Source organism: Microcaecilia unicolor, chromosome 9 (genome assembly GCF_901765095.1).
Source record: "Microcaecilia unicolor chromosome 9, aMicUni1.1, whole genome shotgun sequence".
In the NCBI taxonomy this organism is placed as follows: Eukaryota; Metazoa; Chordata; class Amphibia; order Gymnophiona; family Siphonopidae; genus Microcaecilia; species Microcaecilia unicolor.
In genome coordinates, this window is record NC_044039.1 from 32823136 (window position 1) to 32841288 (window position 18153).

Here is an 18153-nt window from a genome sequence, read left to right on the forward strand (position 1 = left end):
CAACCCCCGCCAGCCCAGCCGAGGTCTTGTTTAAGTTTTCTTCCTCGTGCTGTGTTGTTAAAAGCTGCGTCCCTTCCCTTCCAGTTTCAAACGGAGTCTGACATTGCAGCACGTTGTACGTGCATGACGTCAATGTGCTGCGACATCAGACTCTGTGCAAAACTGGAATGAAAGGGATGCAGCTTTTAACAGCGGGGGAGGGTTGACGGCGGCGGTAGGGGGGTCCAGGGCGAAACCTGCGGGGGCCCAGGCCCCTGTGGCCCCACGCAGATACGCCCCTGGTCTCTTTACGTTAAAATGTACAGTGCTGTGTACGTCTAGTAGTGCTATAGAAATGATAAGTAGTAGTAGTAGTAATGATTGTGCATATGAGAGACTTGTATGCAAATCAATCTTATGTATACTCATTAGAGGTATCCTAAAATCTTGGCCTCTCTATGGTCCTTGAGGACTATGAATGAACACCGCTGCTCTATAGTAAAAAGCTAAATAAATAAATATCAAAGCTATATAGCAAATGAGAGAGATTTACATGCACTGCCTCCGCTGCATGCAAATCTCTTTCTTGAATATTCATTGTGGAAATCCTGAAAACATGATTGGCTTGGGTGCCTCCAGGACCAGAACAAAGGTCTTTAGCCCCACCCTCATATCTGGCTGACCTACTAACTCCCTATGTTCTCTCTTGGGAGCTTTGTTCCGCTAACTCTTCCCACTTGGCCCTTCCACCACACTTTTACCTACGGTTTACATATAACCAGATACTCTTCTTTTTACTTTTTCGTCTGCACTTATGGAACTCTCTTCCCCTTGAACTTTGAACTGAACTTTCATTTCAGAAATTAAAAAACTAGTCAAAACTTGTTTGTTCAAACTTGCAAATGAATGAACCCTTAATTCCCTTTACTTAGCCCTTCCAGATTATATTTTTCACTTACCCTTCCCCATTTTCCTGTGTCTGTCTACTTTCCTCCTTCTTTTTGTTCTAAACATTTACTAAGCCATGCGGCAATGCCGGCAGCCCATTAAATTGAATGGACTGTGTTGGCATTAGCAGACAGCAGCTGGTAGCATGGCTTAGTAAACAGGGGGGGGGGGGGTTAAATGTAATTTCTTTCCCTTTGATTTTATTTATTTAGATTTTGCTCACACCTTTTTCAGTAGTAGCTCAAGATGAGATACATTCAGGTATTCTGGATATTTCTCTGTCCCAGGAGGGCTCACAATCTAAGTTTGTACCTAAGGCAATGGAGGGTTAAGTGACTTGCCCAAGATCACAAGGAGCAGCAGTGGGATTTGAACCGGCCACCTCTGGATTGCAAGACCAGTGCTCTAACCACTAGGCCACTCTTCAGCATCTTTGCTTGAGTAGAGGTGTATCAATTGATTGCATTAAATATAAATTGGTGAGAGCGATATTACTTGGGTCAAGCAGAGGGGTGGAAAAGCCTAGTTTTGCTGTCAATCAAAAGAGGGTAAAAGACTACACCAAAAGGTCAATATAAAAAGAAGCACACGTTGACCTCCAGAAAAAGGACAATGAAGAGTTCTTTATTGAGAAGATGCGACACGTAGTGGCGTGTAGCTAAGGGGGGGGGCACCAGGGGAGCAGCCGCTCCCCCAAGCGAACTTCCGCTGGTGCCTATTTTTTACTCAACGTGTTGCATTTAAAACATGCGCTGGCGGAAGTCCGCTCTCACGCTGCTTTTGCTCCCCCTGCGCCTTCAACCTGGCTCCAGTTCTGGCGACACAGGCCATGTTTTGGCGACCAAGCGCCTGCATTAGGGGTCACTGGAGTTGCAGAATCTGCTCAGAACAAAATTCTACAGTGAGTAATATCTCACTATTAATCATGAAGATGAAAAGACTGCCTAGTATCCTTTGCTCCACCGATGCACTCTTTTCATTTCAATTTCTGGCTAATAAAATTTTTGATGCTTTTATTGCTTCTTTGCCTTGGTCATTTGGAACTTTCTTCGCTCTCACCCCTGCTGGTGCTGCTTGATTTTCTTGTGAGACTTGTGAGGGACCCCCTTTGTGCTTCTTCATAGGGTCTACAGAAGTGATTCCCACATGCTACCTGCAACTGACGCCGATGCCTTCCCTCTGCTACATTATACCAAGCTGAAATAGGATAGGCAGGAGAGAGAAAGCAATGCTGGATAATAAATGGGAGTCGATCAAGATTAAAAAATTTAATCCTAGTTAAAAATTTTAAAACTTTAATTAGTAGAGCACTAAATGCCCACCCCTACTCTTCAAATTTTGTATAGACATGAAGTTATTTTTACAGATTTTACAGATAATGTAATTCATTTGTATGAGTTATTAAAAAAAACCAACAACTTTCTGGCAGTAAATTTTACCCTGAATACGACACAGTGCCTGCCTTCCTTCCCTAAAGGAAGTCAAAAGAAGTAGAAGGATGGGCCCCTTTTACCAAGTTGCTGCAAAAGGGGGCCTGTGCTGGCATCGTGTGCGGTAGCCTAGCGGTACTTCCTGTTTAGCTTACCGCCGCTTTGTAAAAGGGGCCCTTAGTCTTTTACCTCAGCGACCAATGAAGAGGAGAAGGGAAAGGCCAGGAGTGGGGCCTGTTTCCATACAAGAGAAAAGTAAGAGTCAAGGGTTTAAACCTTCAGCTTAATCCCAGGGGTGCAGGAGTAAGGAGGGAATCATAAGGGAGGATCCCACAGAAGATAAGGAGAATGACGCTGTTAGTGTTCTGCATCCTAGGAAGTGGGAAAGGAGTGGGCCAAGGAGGATTGAGTCTATATAGGTGACCTGGTGTGGGAGGAGGTAGGAACTAAGTCCTGGGTGCATCCTGTTTGCTTTAATTCAGAATGGTTGTAAGGGAGTCTATAGAAAATTACTGCTGCCCTTAACAGTACTGCCTCACAGTCACAGAGGCCACCTTAAAAGCCAGGCTAGAGAGCAAAGAGGAAATGACTGAACAGGAGCAGCACAGGGAGGGTGTGGTCAAAGCAAGGTAAAAACCCTCAGCTCAGCTTAGTCAGGAAGACCCAGGGGAGAGAAGAGAAGCTCTTCAGCATATGCCTCCACAGAGGCATAACCTGATCCTTTTTTTTTTTTTTGGTGGGAGGTACATTTTGCCCTGCCTCCCTGCCACTCTCTGCTCTTGCTGCAACCCTACATACCTGGCTAGCTTGGGTCCCCAAGCCCCGCCAGTAGAAGCTTTCCTGTGGTGATACTTGGCACCACACTGCCTGCCCTGCTTTCCCGGCACTAATGCGCAAACCCAAATTTGGGGGGAGGCCAGGCCCCCAAGGTCCCCCATGGCTATCCCACTGTGTATATGTAAGCTACAGAAGCTCCATTCAGGTAGGCCAAGTTTATCTTGGAACCTGCTGAAACTGTAATGTTGCAACTCAGACCACAGGAAAGAATTCTTTAGAGCAAAAATGGACATTTTTTTTTGTGTTGTTTTCTCATCACCTATAAAAGGAGCGGATCACCCCTTTCCCCTGCACATTCATAAATTGTTTTGCTTCACATTTAAACCCACTGTGTGGCTGTATATTTCAGGGCTCCATGCCTGCCTTAACTCATGCTGCTTCAGGGGTAATGAATAATGCAAACTGAGAGAAGAATCAAGATCCCATTAGGGAAGAGAGAGACATTCCAATGTGTGGAGTGACTACATAGAAAGGAATCGGAAAGAGAAGGAGTGGTCAAGGTCTATCCCATGTTCTGAATGTTGAGTATATTGAGAGACTGACGAGGAGTGAGGAATAGGGCTGCTGGAGGTCCCTATCAACTAAAAGGCACATGTTGAATGCAGGGAGACCAAGCAGGGTGTAGAGCCTGACCAAAAGAAGACAGGAGAGGAGAGATGAAAAGACCAGGAGTGATAGCATACAGTGAAGGAGACTGAGGAGAAATTTCAAATCTATTGTCATTATTTTATTCTATTCTTTTGGATTGTGTGTCTTTTTATTTTTATTGCTCTGATTTTATTCATTTTGCTTGCCTGGGAATCCCCAATAAACAGCTATTTTTATATAAATCCTTGCCAGCCTCCATTGTTATGTTTCCAGATGTGGATAGCTGGTGCATCACCAGAGACTGTCAAGAAGGTTTTAACCCAGTCATCAGAGACCTTTATCTGTGTTCTATGTGCATGGTGGAGGAGACTGCAGGCATTCAGCCACAGATAACCAACAAACTATTTTGTATCTGCCTCAGTGTCACTCTCAACCCCACTAATTCCCCCCAAAAAGGGGAGTGACAGAAGAAAGCTGAATTGTGAGTAGATTCAAGTCGAGAGCAATAGATAGGAGATGACTGACAGAAGCAGAATGAAGAGCATGGGGAGGGGGGAATGTAAGGAAAGATGAGAGCAGAAAGATAAGAGGGAGTTCCCGAATGTAGCACTTTGTGTGCTGAGGTCAAAGTCTTATGTTGAATGTGGAAGGAGACAGGGAGCCAGTGGTGTTAAGCCAAGAAAGGAGTGACCAGCCATAGTGATGGGCACATGAGAGGATTCTTATGGAGCTGTTCTATACCATCTGTAATCTTTAAGGGAATGAGGCAGGGAGATCTGATTAGATATTCTACTATAATAAAACTCACCCTCAACGTTCTGAGGACACTGACGTCAGTGAAGCCAAGCCCTGACTTCCTTCAAAAAGGTTCGAAGGTTCGTGGTGGTGAAGCCACCAAAATCGCTCCGGGCCCCGCCCTCGAGGGCGGAGCAATTGCAGAACAACGAAAGGGGTTGGCAGGGAGGGAGGCAGGGAGGCGGGGTGGAAATCGCTCCGGGCCCCGCCCTCGCGTCAAACGTCTTGATGGGGGCGGAGCAATGGCAGAACAACGAAGGGGTTGGCCAGGGAGGGAGGGGGGTGGCGACGAAAACCTTGCTAGCCCCAGTTTCATTTGCTCTGAAACGGGCCTCTTTTACTAGTGTTACAATAATTGAGGCACGATGCCACAAGAGAATAAAGGAGAATGGCACATGTAGTATTATCTATGTCAGGGGATTTCAACCCAGTTCTCGGGGCACACCCAGCCAGTCAGGGTTTTGGGATAGCCTGAAAACCCTAACTGGTTGGGTGTGCCCCGATGACTGGGTTGAACATCCCTGATCTATGTAGTGACATAGGGAACGGATGAGATGCATTGAAAGAAAACAGTACCTCACAACTGAGGAAGTGTGGCTGGTGAAGGAAAGTTGTGGGTCAAGGATCACTCCAAGGAACTACATGGAGTCTCAGAAGAAAACAGAAGAAAAAACCCGGCAGCCACGAGACCCACAACATCAATGGAGGTAGTCTAAGGAAGAAGAAGCCACCAAAGTGAGCGCACACCCAATTTTATTGAAGAAGAAAGACCCAACTGTCAAGTTTCAGCTACAGCCTGCATCAGGGGTCATCAAATTCCAGAACCATGAAAAACAGCAATGATGATATAATTATAATGGAGGTTGTCTTGCTTCGGTGTGAATAAAACCAACGCATACTGTTTGAATAGAAGGTTGCACGGCACACATTGGTTTTATCCACACCTAAGCAAGACGACCCCTATTATAATTATACCATTTATTTATAACAGCATTTATATTCCACAATTATCCAAAACAAGTTGGCTCAATGTGGCTAACAAAAGCTTAATGACATAACATATTCAATGGAGTTGTGTGTCTTATATAGAGGATGTGGTGTGCTTCGAGTGTGTAGTGAGGAAGATTCTTAGTTTAGGTTATGCAGACTTGGCTTCGGGGAGGAAGTTTCTGAAGAGAAATGCCTTGAGATGTTTACGAAATTCTTGATAGTTTGACGCTTGTCTTAGGTTGTTTGGAAGTGAGTTCCACCATCTAGAGCCCATGCATGAGAACCCTGTAGCGTGTACTGATTTGTATACAAGTTTCTGACAGTTTGGGAGGAGAAGGGTTAGGTAGTTTTGTGCATTTATGTTTGCATTTTTAGGAGGGAGCAAAATTAAGTTGCTCATATATTCTGGGGCAGTGCTAAAGAGGATTCAATATATCATGGTACATATTTTAAACATCTGGGCCCGTATGAGGAGTCAGTGTAAAGCTTGTATCAGTGGACTGGCACTTGGGAATCAAGGACATCATTGCTGTTTTTCAAGATTCAGGAATTTGATGACCCCTGATGCAGGCTATATCCAAAACTTGACTGTTGGGTCTTTCTTCAATAAAACTGGATGTGCCCTCACTTTGGCGGCTCCTCCTTCCTTAGACTACCTCCGCTGGTGATGTGTGTGCTTCTTGGAGTCTACCATTGGTCTGACCCTGTATGTCTATTCTTATTTTCTTAAGTTTATCGGTGAGCCCCTTAATGAAAGGACAGAGGAAGGACAGGAACAATGGTCTTTCCAATTGTCCTCAGTACACATGTACATACAGGATATGATTTTAGATAGTGCTGGGGAGGAGTCGGCTGTCTTGGTACATGTGGGTACCAATGACATAGGAAAATGTGGGAGAGAGGTTCTGGAAGCCAAATTTAGGCTCTTAGGTAGAAAGCTCAAATCCAGATCCTCTAGGGTAGCATTTTCTGAAATTCTACCCATTCCACACGCAGGGCCTAAGAGACGGGCAGAACTTAAGAGTCTCAATGAGTGGATGAGACGATGGTGCAGGGAGGAGGGTTTTAGATTTGTTAGGAACTGGGCAACATTCTGGGGAAGGGGGATCCTATTCTGAAAGGATGGGCTCCACCTTAACCAGAGTGGGACCAGGCTGTTGGCATCGGCATTTAAAAAGGAGATAGAGCAGCTTTTAAACTAGAAACAGGGGGAAGGCCGACAGCAGCTGAAAAGTGCATGGATCGGGATAAGGTAGCTTTGAAAGATATCACCAAAACAGGGAAGCTAGGGTATCCTGATCATAGGCACCGACTCCGTGGGTGCTGTGGGTGCTCGAGCACCCTCAATATTTCACCTACCGGAACCGGAAGTTCCCTTCACCAGCTCGACCTGCCCGGTGCCCGCCCTCGCCTTCCTGCGTGCTGCCCAGAATTTTAACAGTCATCTTACCTCGGGGTCTCAGCAGCAGCAGTGAAAGGCGCACAGGCTCGGCACTTCAGCCTTCCCTTCTCTCTCTCAGCTCTGGTCCCACCCTTGCAGAAACAGGAAATGAAGGCGGGACCAGAGCTGAGAGAGAAGGGAAGGCTGAAGCGCCGAGCCTGCACACCTTTCACTGCTGCTGCCATGACCCCGAGGTAAGATGACTTTTAAAATTCGGAACTCGGAGGGAGGGGGGCCTGGAACTCAGAGGGAGGGAGAGGAGCCTGGGAGGGAGGGAGGGAGGGAGAGGGGCCTGGAACTCGGAGGGAGGGGGCCTGGAACTCAGAGGCAGGAGGCCTGGAATTCAGAGGGAGAGAGGGGGGCCCTGGAACTCGGAGGGAGGGAGGGAGGGCCTGGAACACGGAGGGAGAGGAGGACAGGGAGGGTGAGGGGGGATGGGGAGGAGGAGAGGGAGAGGGGGAGGGGGGAATGCACCACCTGTAAAAAAAAAAAATGTTTCAGCACCCCCAATCATTTTGAAAAGTTGGCTCCTATGATCCTGATAGTGAGGTTGCAAAAGAGACCATAGTAGATCAGGTGTCCTTAAATAAAAATAAAAATCAGAGAAAAGATTGCAAATTAATACTGTCAAGTACTAAGCATGATGTAAATAGGAACAACAAACATAGTTTGAAATGTCCATATGCGAATGCCAGGAGTCTAAGAAATAAGATGGGAGAGTTAGAATATATTGCAATAAATGAAAAATTTGATATAATAGGCATCTCTGAGACCTGGTGGAAGGAGGATAACCAGTGGGACACTGTCATACTTGAGTAGTGATAGGGTGGATCGAATTGGTGGAGGGGTAGCATTGTATATTAAGGAGAGTCTTGAATCAAATATATTGAAAATTCTGCAGGAAACAAAACACTTCTTAGAATCACTGTGGATTGAAATTCCATGTGTAAAGGGGAAAAGGATAGTGATAGGAGTGTACTACCGTCCGCCTGGTCAGGATGAACAGACAGATGCAGAAATGTTAAAGGAAATTAGGGATGCAAACAAACTGGGCAACATGATAATAATGGGTGATTTCATTTACCCCGATATTGACCGGGTAAATGTAACATCGGGGCACGCTAGGGAGGTAAAATTCCTTCATGAAATCAAGGACAGCTTTATGGAGCAGCTGGTACAGGAGCCGACAAGAGAAGGAAAAATTCTAGACCTAGTCCTTAGTGGAGCGCATGATCTGGTGTGGGAGGTAATGGTGCTGGGGCCGCTTGAAACAGTGATTATAATATGATTGGATTTGATATTAGCTTTGAAGTAAGTATACATAGGAAATCAAATATGTTAGCGTTTAACTTTAAAAAAGGAGACTATGATAAAATGAGAAGAACGGTGAAAAAAAAACTTAGAGGAGCAGCTGCGAGGGTCAAAAATTTACATCAGGCGTGGATGCTGTTCAAAAACACCATCCTGGAAGCCCAAGTGAAATATATTCCACGTATTAAAAAAGGAGGACAGAAGACCAAACAGCCAGCGTGGTTAAAAAGTGAGGTGAAGGAAGCTATTAGAGCTAAAAGAAAATCCTTCAGAAAATGGAAGAAGGAACCGACTGAAAATAATAAGAAACAGCATCAGGAATGTCAAGTCAAATGCAAAGCGCTGATAAGGAAGGCTAAGAGGGACTTCGAAAAAAGATTGCGTTGGAGACAAAAACATATAGTCAAATTTTTTTTAGGTATATTAAAAGCAGGAAGCCGGCAAAAGAATCGGTTGGACTGCTAGATGACCGAGGAGTAAAAGGGGCGATCGGTGAAGACAAAGCTGTAGCGGAGAGATTAAAAGAATTCTTTGCTTCCGTCTTCACCGAGGAAGATTTGGGTGGGATACCGGTGCTGGAAATGATATTCAAAGCTGACGAGTCAGAGAAACTTAATAAATTCTCTGTGAACCTGGAGGATGTAATGGGGCAGTTCTACAAACTGAAGAGTAGCAAATCTCCTGGACCGGATGGTATTCATCCCAGAGTACTGATAGAACTGAAAAATGAGCTTGCGGAGCTATTGTTAGTAATATGTAATTTATCCTTAAAATCAAGCATGGTACCGGAAGATTGGAGGGTGGCCAATATAACACCAATTTTTAAAAAAGGTTCCAGAGGAGATCCTGGAAATTATAGACTGGTGAGTCTGATGTTGGTGCTGGGACAAATGGTAGAGACTATTATTAAGAACAAAATTACAGAGCATATTCAAAAGCATGGATTAATGAGAGAAAGTCAACATGGATTTAATGAAGGGAAATCTTGCCTCACCAATCTACTACATTTCTTTGAAGGGGTGAACAAACATGTGGATAAAGGTGAGCTGGTTGATATTGCGTATCTGGATTTTCAGAAGGCGTTTGACAAAGTACCTCATGAAAGACTCCTGAGGAAATTGGAGAGTCATGGGATAGGAGGTAGTGTTCTATTGTGGATTAAAAACTGGCTAAAAGATAGAAAACAGAGAATAGGGTTAAATGGTCAGTATTCTCAATGGAGAAGAGTAGTTAGTGGGGTTCCCCAGGGGACTGTGCTGGGATCACTGCTTTTTAACATATTTATAAATGACCTAGAGATGGGAGTAACTAGTGAGGTAATTAAATTTGCTGATGACACAAAGTTATTCAAAGTCGTTATATCACGGGAGGATTATGAAAAATTACAAGAGGACCTTATGAGACTGGGCGTCTAAATGGCAGATGACGTTTAATGTGAGGAAGGGCAAAGTGATGCATGTGGGAAAGAGGAACCCGAATTATAGCTACGTCATGCAAGGTTCCACGTTAGGAGTCACAGACCAAGAAAGAGATCTAGGTGTCATTGTTGATGATACGTTGAAACCTTCTGCTCAGTGAGCTGCTGCTGCTAAGAAAGCAAATAGAATGTTAGGTATTATTAGGAAAAAAATGGAAAACAAAAATGAAGATGTTATAATGCCTTTGTATCGCTCCATGGTGCGACCGCACCTCGAATATTGTGTTCAATTCTGGTCGCCGCATCTAAAAAAAGATATAGTGGAATTAGAAAAGGTGCAGAGAAGGGCGACCAAAATGATAAAGGGGATGGGACGACTTCCCTATGAGGAAAGGCTAAAGCGGCTAGAGCTCTTCAGTGAGGGGAGATATGATAGAGGTCTATAAAATAATGAGTGGAGTTGAACGGGTAGATGTGAAGCGTCTGTTTACGCGTTCCAAAAATACTAGAACTAGGGGGCATGCGATGAAGCTACAATGTAGTAAATTTAAAACGAATTGTAGAAAAGTTTTCTTCACTCAACGTGTAATTAAACTCTGGAATTCGTTGCCAGAGAATGTGGTAAATGTGGGTAGCTTAGCGGAGTTTAAAAAAGGTTTGGATGGCTTCCTAAAGGAAAAGTCCATAAACCATATTAAATGGACTTGGGGAAAATCCACTATTTATGGGATAAGCAGTATAAAATGTTTTGTACTTTTTTGGGATCTTGCCAGGTATTTGTGACCTGGATTGGCCACTGTTGAAAACAGGATGCTGGGCTTGATGGACCTTTGGTCTTTCCCAGTATGGCAATACTTATGTACTTATATATTTAAAAGTGTAATGTCTATACTTGTTTTTTTACAGGCTTGTTTTGGGATGGGTCGTGATAACATGATTTTTTAGTTTAATGGTGAAAATGTCAGGGGGCCCTAGGGACATGAAAGATCATTGAGAGGGGAATTCTCCTAGGACACCTAATGTTTTTAGATTTGTGAGCCACATTGAAATTTGCAGCTAATGTGGGATATAAATGTTATGTAATGTAATATAATACCTTGTAGAATCTCCAGAGGACATTGTAGTCAGGAACTGGGGGAAAAGTTTCAATGCAAATGTAAAATCTTTGAGTCTGACACAAGCAAGCAGAGACACGTCCTGTTTGGAACAGAGATATACCCCCCCTCCCGGATTTCTCCTTTCCCTTTTGATTAATTACTGTGTACCTGTTTGTTAAAGAAAGAATAAATACTGTTTCATTTGTTATTTTAGGCACAGTTGTTCCTCTCTCACCCAAGTACGAGCTAGTTCATCGTTTCACGGAGAAAGGAGATAGCTGAAATCTTAATACATTGCAGAAATCTTAATATATTGCAGACTAGGACCTGAACCAGCAGAAGACAATGGCACCCAATCTAGAGAATAAAGGGGATTCCGTTTTCCTCAGGAGGAAAATTACATTGCTGAGATGCATCTCCATGATCATCGGTACCATCGTGGGTAGTGGTATTTTCATCTCTCCGAAAGGAGTGCTGGAGAACACTGGCAGTATAGGTCTGTCTCTTATCATCTGGCTTGCTTGTGGAATTCTCTCCATGTTAGGTGAGTTTCTCTTTTTCTGGTGTAAAATTAAATGACCTCGAAAAGATCACTGTTAAGTAGCTAGATCAGTTTATAACCGGAGCTGGTTCTGTGCTGAAAACCTTTGAATTTCCCTTCCACCTCCTCTTTGTCCTGAAGGATTCTTACCTGGACAGTACGAGTATTGGTTTTAAGAGGACAACAAGCAGCTGCCAGGTCACATTTTTGAACTGCAGCAAATTTGTTTTTACAGTTCAAGGTGCCAGAGACACAAGAGGGAAATCTCAGCGTGTAGCACACTTAGGGGTATGTTTACTAAGGTGCGCTAGCGTTTTTAATGTGCCTGTAAATTTAAGGCACGTTAAACGCTAACTCACCTATACATTTCTATGGTCACATTAGCGTTTAACACGCATAAACCATTTATGTGCATTAAAAACACTAACACGCCCTTAGTGCCACTTATAGGCTCATTTTTGAAAGAGAAAGACGCCCATATTTCAACATAAATCGGAAGATGGGTGTCCTTCTCACAGGGTCATCCAAATCAGTATAATCGAAAGCTGATTTTGGATGTCCCCAACTGCTTTCCGTTGCAGGGACGGCAAAAGTTCAAGGGGGCATATCGGAGGCGTATAGAAGGCGAGACTTGGGCATGCCTAACACTAGGGTGTCCTCGACCCATAATCAAAAGAAACAAGGATGTCCCTGATGAACACTTGGATGACTTTACCTGGTCGTGTTTTTCTTACGACCAAATCACAAAAAGGTGCCCAAAATGACCAGATGACCACCAGAGAGAATCAGGGATGACCTCCCCTTACTCCCCCAGTGGTCACTAACCCCCTCCCACCCTGAAAAAACATCTTTAAAAATATTTTGTGCCAGCCTCTATGCCAGCCTCAAATGTCATACTCAGGTCCATCACAGCAGTATGCAGGTCCCTGGAGCAGTTTTAGTGGCTGCAGTGCACTTCAGGCAGGCGGACCCAGGCCCATCCCCCCTACCTGTTAACGTTTGTGGAGGAAACAGCGAGCCCTCCAAAACCCACCACAAACCCACTGTACCCACACCTAGGTGCCCCCCTTCACCTGTAAGGGCTATGGTAGTGGTGTACAGTTGTGGGTAGTGGGTTTTAGGGGGGGGTTGGAGGGCTCAGCACAGAAGGTAAGGGAGCTATGTTCCTGGGAGCAATTTATGAAGTCCACTGCAGTGCCCCCTAGGGTGCCCGGTTGGTTTCCTGACATGTCAGGGGGACCAGTGCACTACAAATGTTGGCTCCTCCTACGACCAAATGGCTTGCATTTGGTCGTTTCTGAGATGGATGTCCTTGGTTTCAATTATCGCAGAAAATCAGAAACGACCAAGTCTAGGGACGACCATCTCTAAGGACTACCAAATTTCAGGATTTGGGCGTCCCCGACCGTATTATCGAAATGAAAGATGGACATCCATCTTGTTTCGAAAATACGGGTTTCCCCGCCCCTGGATGGGGACGTTTTGCAAGGACGTCCTTATCAAAACTTGGCCGTCCCTTTCGAAAATGCCCCTCGTGAGTAAACCTAGCCCTTAAAGCAGTGCAAAATATTTTTAAATTGTGGGCCGGCATTTCCTGGCTGCTGATCTTACTTAGGGTTACTATACATCCTCTTTTAAGAGGACATATCCTCCTTTTGGACTTCTTCAGATATGTCCTCCTGTTTTTTTAATTTACAGGAAAATATCATCTTTTTCTTTCACATGCCTATGACCAACATACCTACCCACAAAATGAGAGAAACCATCTCTGGCCTAGTCAGTCTGGATATATGGGGGTGCTAAAGAGAGAGAAAAGCATTGCTGATCTCCTCTGTTTCCCTGCTGGTTGAATCTGTCAAACAAATTTTGTTTGTTCAGCTCAACTTTAAGCATATGTCATGCAAAGACGTTCACATGTATCTCAGAAGCCAGCCAAAGTTGTTGAGGGATATCCACTCTTTTGATAAGTACACTTGGACTCAAACTCAGCCAAACCTAGAAGCTTTTGAAAAGTAGATTGTCTACTGCTGTACTATAACTCAGTCACTGTTTGATATAACTCATTGTAATTTGTGTTATATTCTGTACGTTATTATGTTTTATTCACTTTATTGTTTATTTGTATGCCACATTGAACTTGGGTCTATTTCGGGCTAATGTGCTGTATAAATGGCATGAATAAATAAATAAATAAATCCCTTGCACAGAAGCTAGCAGTGCTGTAAGCTGAGTTCTGAGGCCAGTCCTCAGTGGTTTAATATGAAGAGAGATATTTGCATACATTTAATTCACTCCTCAGAACTCTGAGGACTAAAAACATTAGGAGAATGATTTTGGTGAATTTGTGAAACAGCCTCCCAGTGAAGGTGGTGGAGATGAAGCATGTATATGAATTTGAGAAAACTTGAGATAAGTACATTGGATCTCTAAGGGAGAAGAAGGGAAGGTAGATGAGCAGACTAAATAGACTTTATAGTCTTATCTACCTCCATTTTTTTCTCTGTTAACCACTAAGATCTCAATAGCAATCGAATGGCATAGACCTAATGATAACCCACTTAGGATAATTTATGTCCAGGTCATACTTAAGTATTGCAACCTCATGTCTACTTTTTATTCTTAAACATCAGGTGCCCTGTGCTATGCAGAGCTTGGAACAAGCATTACAAAATCTGGGGGACATTACATTTACCTACTAGAAACTCTTGGACCTCTGCCAGCCTTTCTGTACCTCTGGGCAGAGTTCATTGCTGTTGGGTAAGACTCATTCACTTGTAAGGAGCAAAACAGTTATACCCTGCCTCCTGCTGGATAGTATCTAAAAAAGGGACGTGCACTCTGGTGTCAGGGTTTCTAAGTCCCCAGGCCCTAATGGCGCACCTACTACATACCCACTAACACAACCTGGCAGTGAAGCAAATTTCTTTTCCTTCAGGATGCAGGTGCAGGTCAATGGGTGATCCAGCTGCAGAATAACTCTGGAGCATGCCAGCAGTGCAGAGTTGAGTTAAGGAGTTCAGTGGAGGTTTTTTTTTTTTTAACCTTTATTCAAAATTTATACATAATCTCAAACACACTGAGACAGTGAAATCCACATTAATTTTACATAGAATCAATAATAAATCAAAAGAATAAAAAATCACAGTCTTCGTCCACCAAGTGAAGAAATATGATTCCAAGAATTAGAAAACAAAAAGGAAATATAGAGGGAAAAAAACCTTTTAGTCAACCTCCAGCCTGCTATTCAGGGAAGGCATACAACATTCACTTCCATTCTTGTATCTAAAAAATCAATAAGCTGTTTAGAGTCCATGAATTGATATTGTTTACCCTCAAATACTGTACTACAAATACAAGGAAAACACAATACAAAATTTGCTCCCATGGCCTCAACTCTGGGGCGCAGGGCTAAAAAAGCCCTGCGTCTCGTCTGCGTCGGCTTAGAGAGATCAGGAAACACTCTAACTTTTGAGCCCATAAACAGTTTATCTAGATGTCTTAGGGAAAGTCTTAAAACAGCATTCCGGTCTGGTTCCAAGACAAAGGTGACCAACATCGTCATCCTATGGGTAATAAGTTCCAGTGAGTTTTCCAGGGTTCAGTGGAGGTTTTGTTTTCATTTTAAAATTTACTAATTTATATACAATTCACAAGTAGAACTCTTCTTACAGAAAAAAGCAGAGAAGGTATAATCTTCAAGCAAAAACAATAAAGATTACATCAAACTTTTCATTAGACCACAAAAACGGTCAATGAAAATGGAAAAAGTGGAAGTGGACTGCGCTATAGAAATGATAAATAGTAGTAGAATATAATGGAGATTTTACAGAAAACTAGGAATAAGGAATAAACGTAACACGATATAATACTGCATTTTAAACCAAAATGCCAACACCCTAAGGTAAAAAAAAAAAAAAAAAGAATTCTAAACTGTTTAGGACTATAAAAGATATATTTAATCTCCAAATATTTGATTAAGCATTTACATGGATACATCAATAAAAAAGAATGCTCGCTGTCTCTTTACTTTCTCTCGCATGGCTAGAAACTCTTTTCTTCTATCTTGTGAAGTTTTAGTGACATCCTGATAAATCCAGATTTTTTTGTCCACAGACTAACATCTGGGAATTTTGAAAAACCGTCTTCATTACAGCATTTAAATCTTGTTCAAAGACAAATGACACAAGCTCTTTCACTTGTGATAATGAAGCCTCTAAAACAGCAGACAAACAGAAAAACAACAAACAGCATAACGACTTTGTTATGCTGTGTGAGAGACACAGACACTAGGGGGGCCCCTTTTACCAAGCTGCGGCCAAAGGGGGCCTGTGCTGGTGTTGGCATGTGTTTTTCACCTGTGCCGAGGCCCCCTTTTACCACAGGGAGTAAACAAAAAGTCTCTCTCTCTCCTGCAAGAAATGGCCATGCGGAAAGTAAAGCATTTCCCGTGCGGCCATTTCGAGGGGGGAGCTCTTACCGCCACCCATTGAGGTGGTGATAAGGGCTCCCGCGCTAACCCAGTGGTAACTGGGCAGTGTGCGGCACTGCCCGATTACCGCTGGGTACACTCCAGGGCTACAAATATAAATTTATTTTTGGAGTGCCGGATGTGACAGCGTGCTAGGGGTGGGAAGTACTGCTGGGCTGCTGCGCTAGCCTGGCGGTACTTCCTGTTTAGCAAGCGGTAAGTCCGCGTTGGGCTTACCGCCGCTTAGTAAAAGGGGGCCCTAGATGGGCACACAGACACGCCTCTCATTTTGAAGAAACGTTTGATCTTTATTCCTGATTATTGTATATCAGACTGAGAACATCAATAGTTCTGATGGACCCCTGATACAGGCCTTTGTGCTGAAACACAGCTCTGTCGAGTCCCGTGTTATGGTAGTATAATTATTAATAGATGTGACTTTTACGTCTTGGACTATTCCTTTTATTGGACCTCACTCCTTTTGTTGCTGCACTTACCCGTGAAGCTTTTGCTTCTCCTTGCTTTTGTTCTGGTCTTTCCATAAATAGTGCACACTGTCTGCACAAGATGCACACTCTTTCCCGATGGTGTGTGCATGCCTGAACCATTACTCATGCAGAAACCATCGGTAGAGAGAGCGTGCACTCTTTAAGGAAAGTGTGCACACTCATTGGGATTGACATTCGTTTGAAATGACTGCCCATTCCTAGAAAATATTGCACTACAGTTCAAACAGGATTGTAGATAATTATACTTAAGTGTCCTCAGCTTGGCACCAATTTACACACACTTGTGCACACATGTACCGAGGGATTGGGAAGAATTCCATGAGCAATGCACAGCGTGCTTTCCCCTCTTGTTTATTTCTATATTAGCATGGTTTTTTTAAAGCTTCCTACATTTATGGCAGTCAAACAATTTCAGATGATTGTCTTCAGAGAGCTGCAATTATCTAAGACTGTTCTATTCCTTTAGAGTCTGCATGTCTGACATATAAGGCATATCTTTAGAGTTACATCTATACAATGCAGTTCTCCAAGTAGTTATGCTACAGATTTTGTTAGCTAGCCTGCATGTATTTAAATCCATGTTGCTTCTTTGTCTCTACTCCTAGACCAGCTAATTATGCCGTCCTTTCTTTGGCATTTGGACGCTACATTTTGGAACCTTTCTTCATCCCTTGCACAGCCCCCAATTTAGCTGTGAAATTTGCTTCCCTGTTTGGACTTTGTAAGTATATTGACTGTATAAAAATCAGTAGTGTTGAATTTATTCATTTGATGTGCCATTTTTTTCTGGAGGCAACAAAGCAGTTTACAAGGATTGGTAAAACAAAAATTCAAAAAGAGGAAGAGGACAAAAAGACATGTGACAAAAGAGGTAGACTAGAGACCATGAAACATAGCATTGTCATATATAAAAGCAACTTAGGATGCAGACCTGAAGAAGTTGAAGATCATTTTTCTTGAGATAGGGGCAAAGAAGTCACAATATTCTGTGTAGGAAGAAAAAGGTCTTTCTTACCAGAAAAGAAATGTGAGGGTTGTAGGATGGACAAAAGTCTAGAACAGGGTTGTCCAACCTCGGGCCTCGAGGGCTACAATCTGGTTGGGTTTTCAGAATTTCCCCAATGAATATTCTATTGGTATGCACTGCCTCCATAGTAAGCAAATAGATCTCATGCATATTCATTGGGGAAATCCTGAAACCCGACCGGGCGAAGGCCAAGGTTGGACACCCCTGGTCTAGAGTAATCTCTAGTGATGAACTCCTTCCTCTTTCTTTTTTTTTTAAGAAAGAATTTTAGCTCTCGGCATGACGGGAGTGACTGATCATAAAGTTTTCCATCTGCTGAACCAGAGCACTTCCAATTTTTGAGGAGGGTTGGGGGAGGGGGGGGGGGAAGAAAGCATCTGTAAAGAATGCTACTATACTGCTAACTGTACATATGTGTAAAACAAAGCACACTGAAGCTCTATATAAAAGGTAGCCAAAGGAGCTAGAAATATATTTATGGCAGGATCCTCAGAAGTGTGCCCTCTGTTTGTAGAGAGGAATATTTTGGAGTCCCTGCTTCTTTATCACCAGTCTCTTTCTTTTTTCTGGAAATTATAAAAAGGTCTTGAATGCTAGAGCTTGTTTCTTCCTTCCACAAAGGAGATTGGGGAGTAGAAGAGACTGTGGTGGTCTGTCTCATACTGCAGAACCTGAGGAGCTTCATCTGATGTGACGTGTTCTTCAGGCACTTTCAAGGATAGCAGTTCACCTAAAAGCTGACTAAGCTTGATCCAGCTTCTAGCTTAAACAAAGG

At 43.3% G+C, this 18153-nt stretch overlaps 1 protein-coding gene across 3 annotated transcripts in view; it reads left to right on the forward strand.

Annotated features, from left to right (window-relative positions):
* Positions 1–18153, forward strand: part of LOC115477726 (cystine/glutamate transporter-like) — a 100657-nt gene that overhangs the window by 20122 nt on the left and 62382 nt on the right. For 2 of the 3 annotated variants that reach the window (XM_030214781.1, XM_030214780.1), the window contains exons 2-4: positions 11153–11377; positions 14005–14131; positions 16957–17072. In XM_030214781.1, the coding sequence (XP_030070641.1) occupies positions 11179–11377; positions 14005–14131; positions 16957–17072 (442 nt within the window). In that variant the 5' untranslated portion in view covers positions 11153–11178. The remainder of the gene's footprint in view (positions 1–11152; positions 11378–14004; positions 14132–16956; positions 17073–18153) is intronic. The other variant, XM_030214782.1, reaches the window with a different exon arrangement.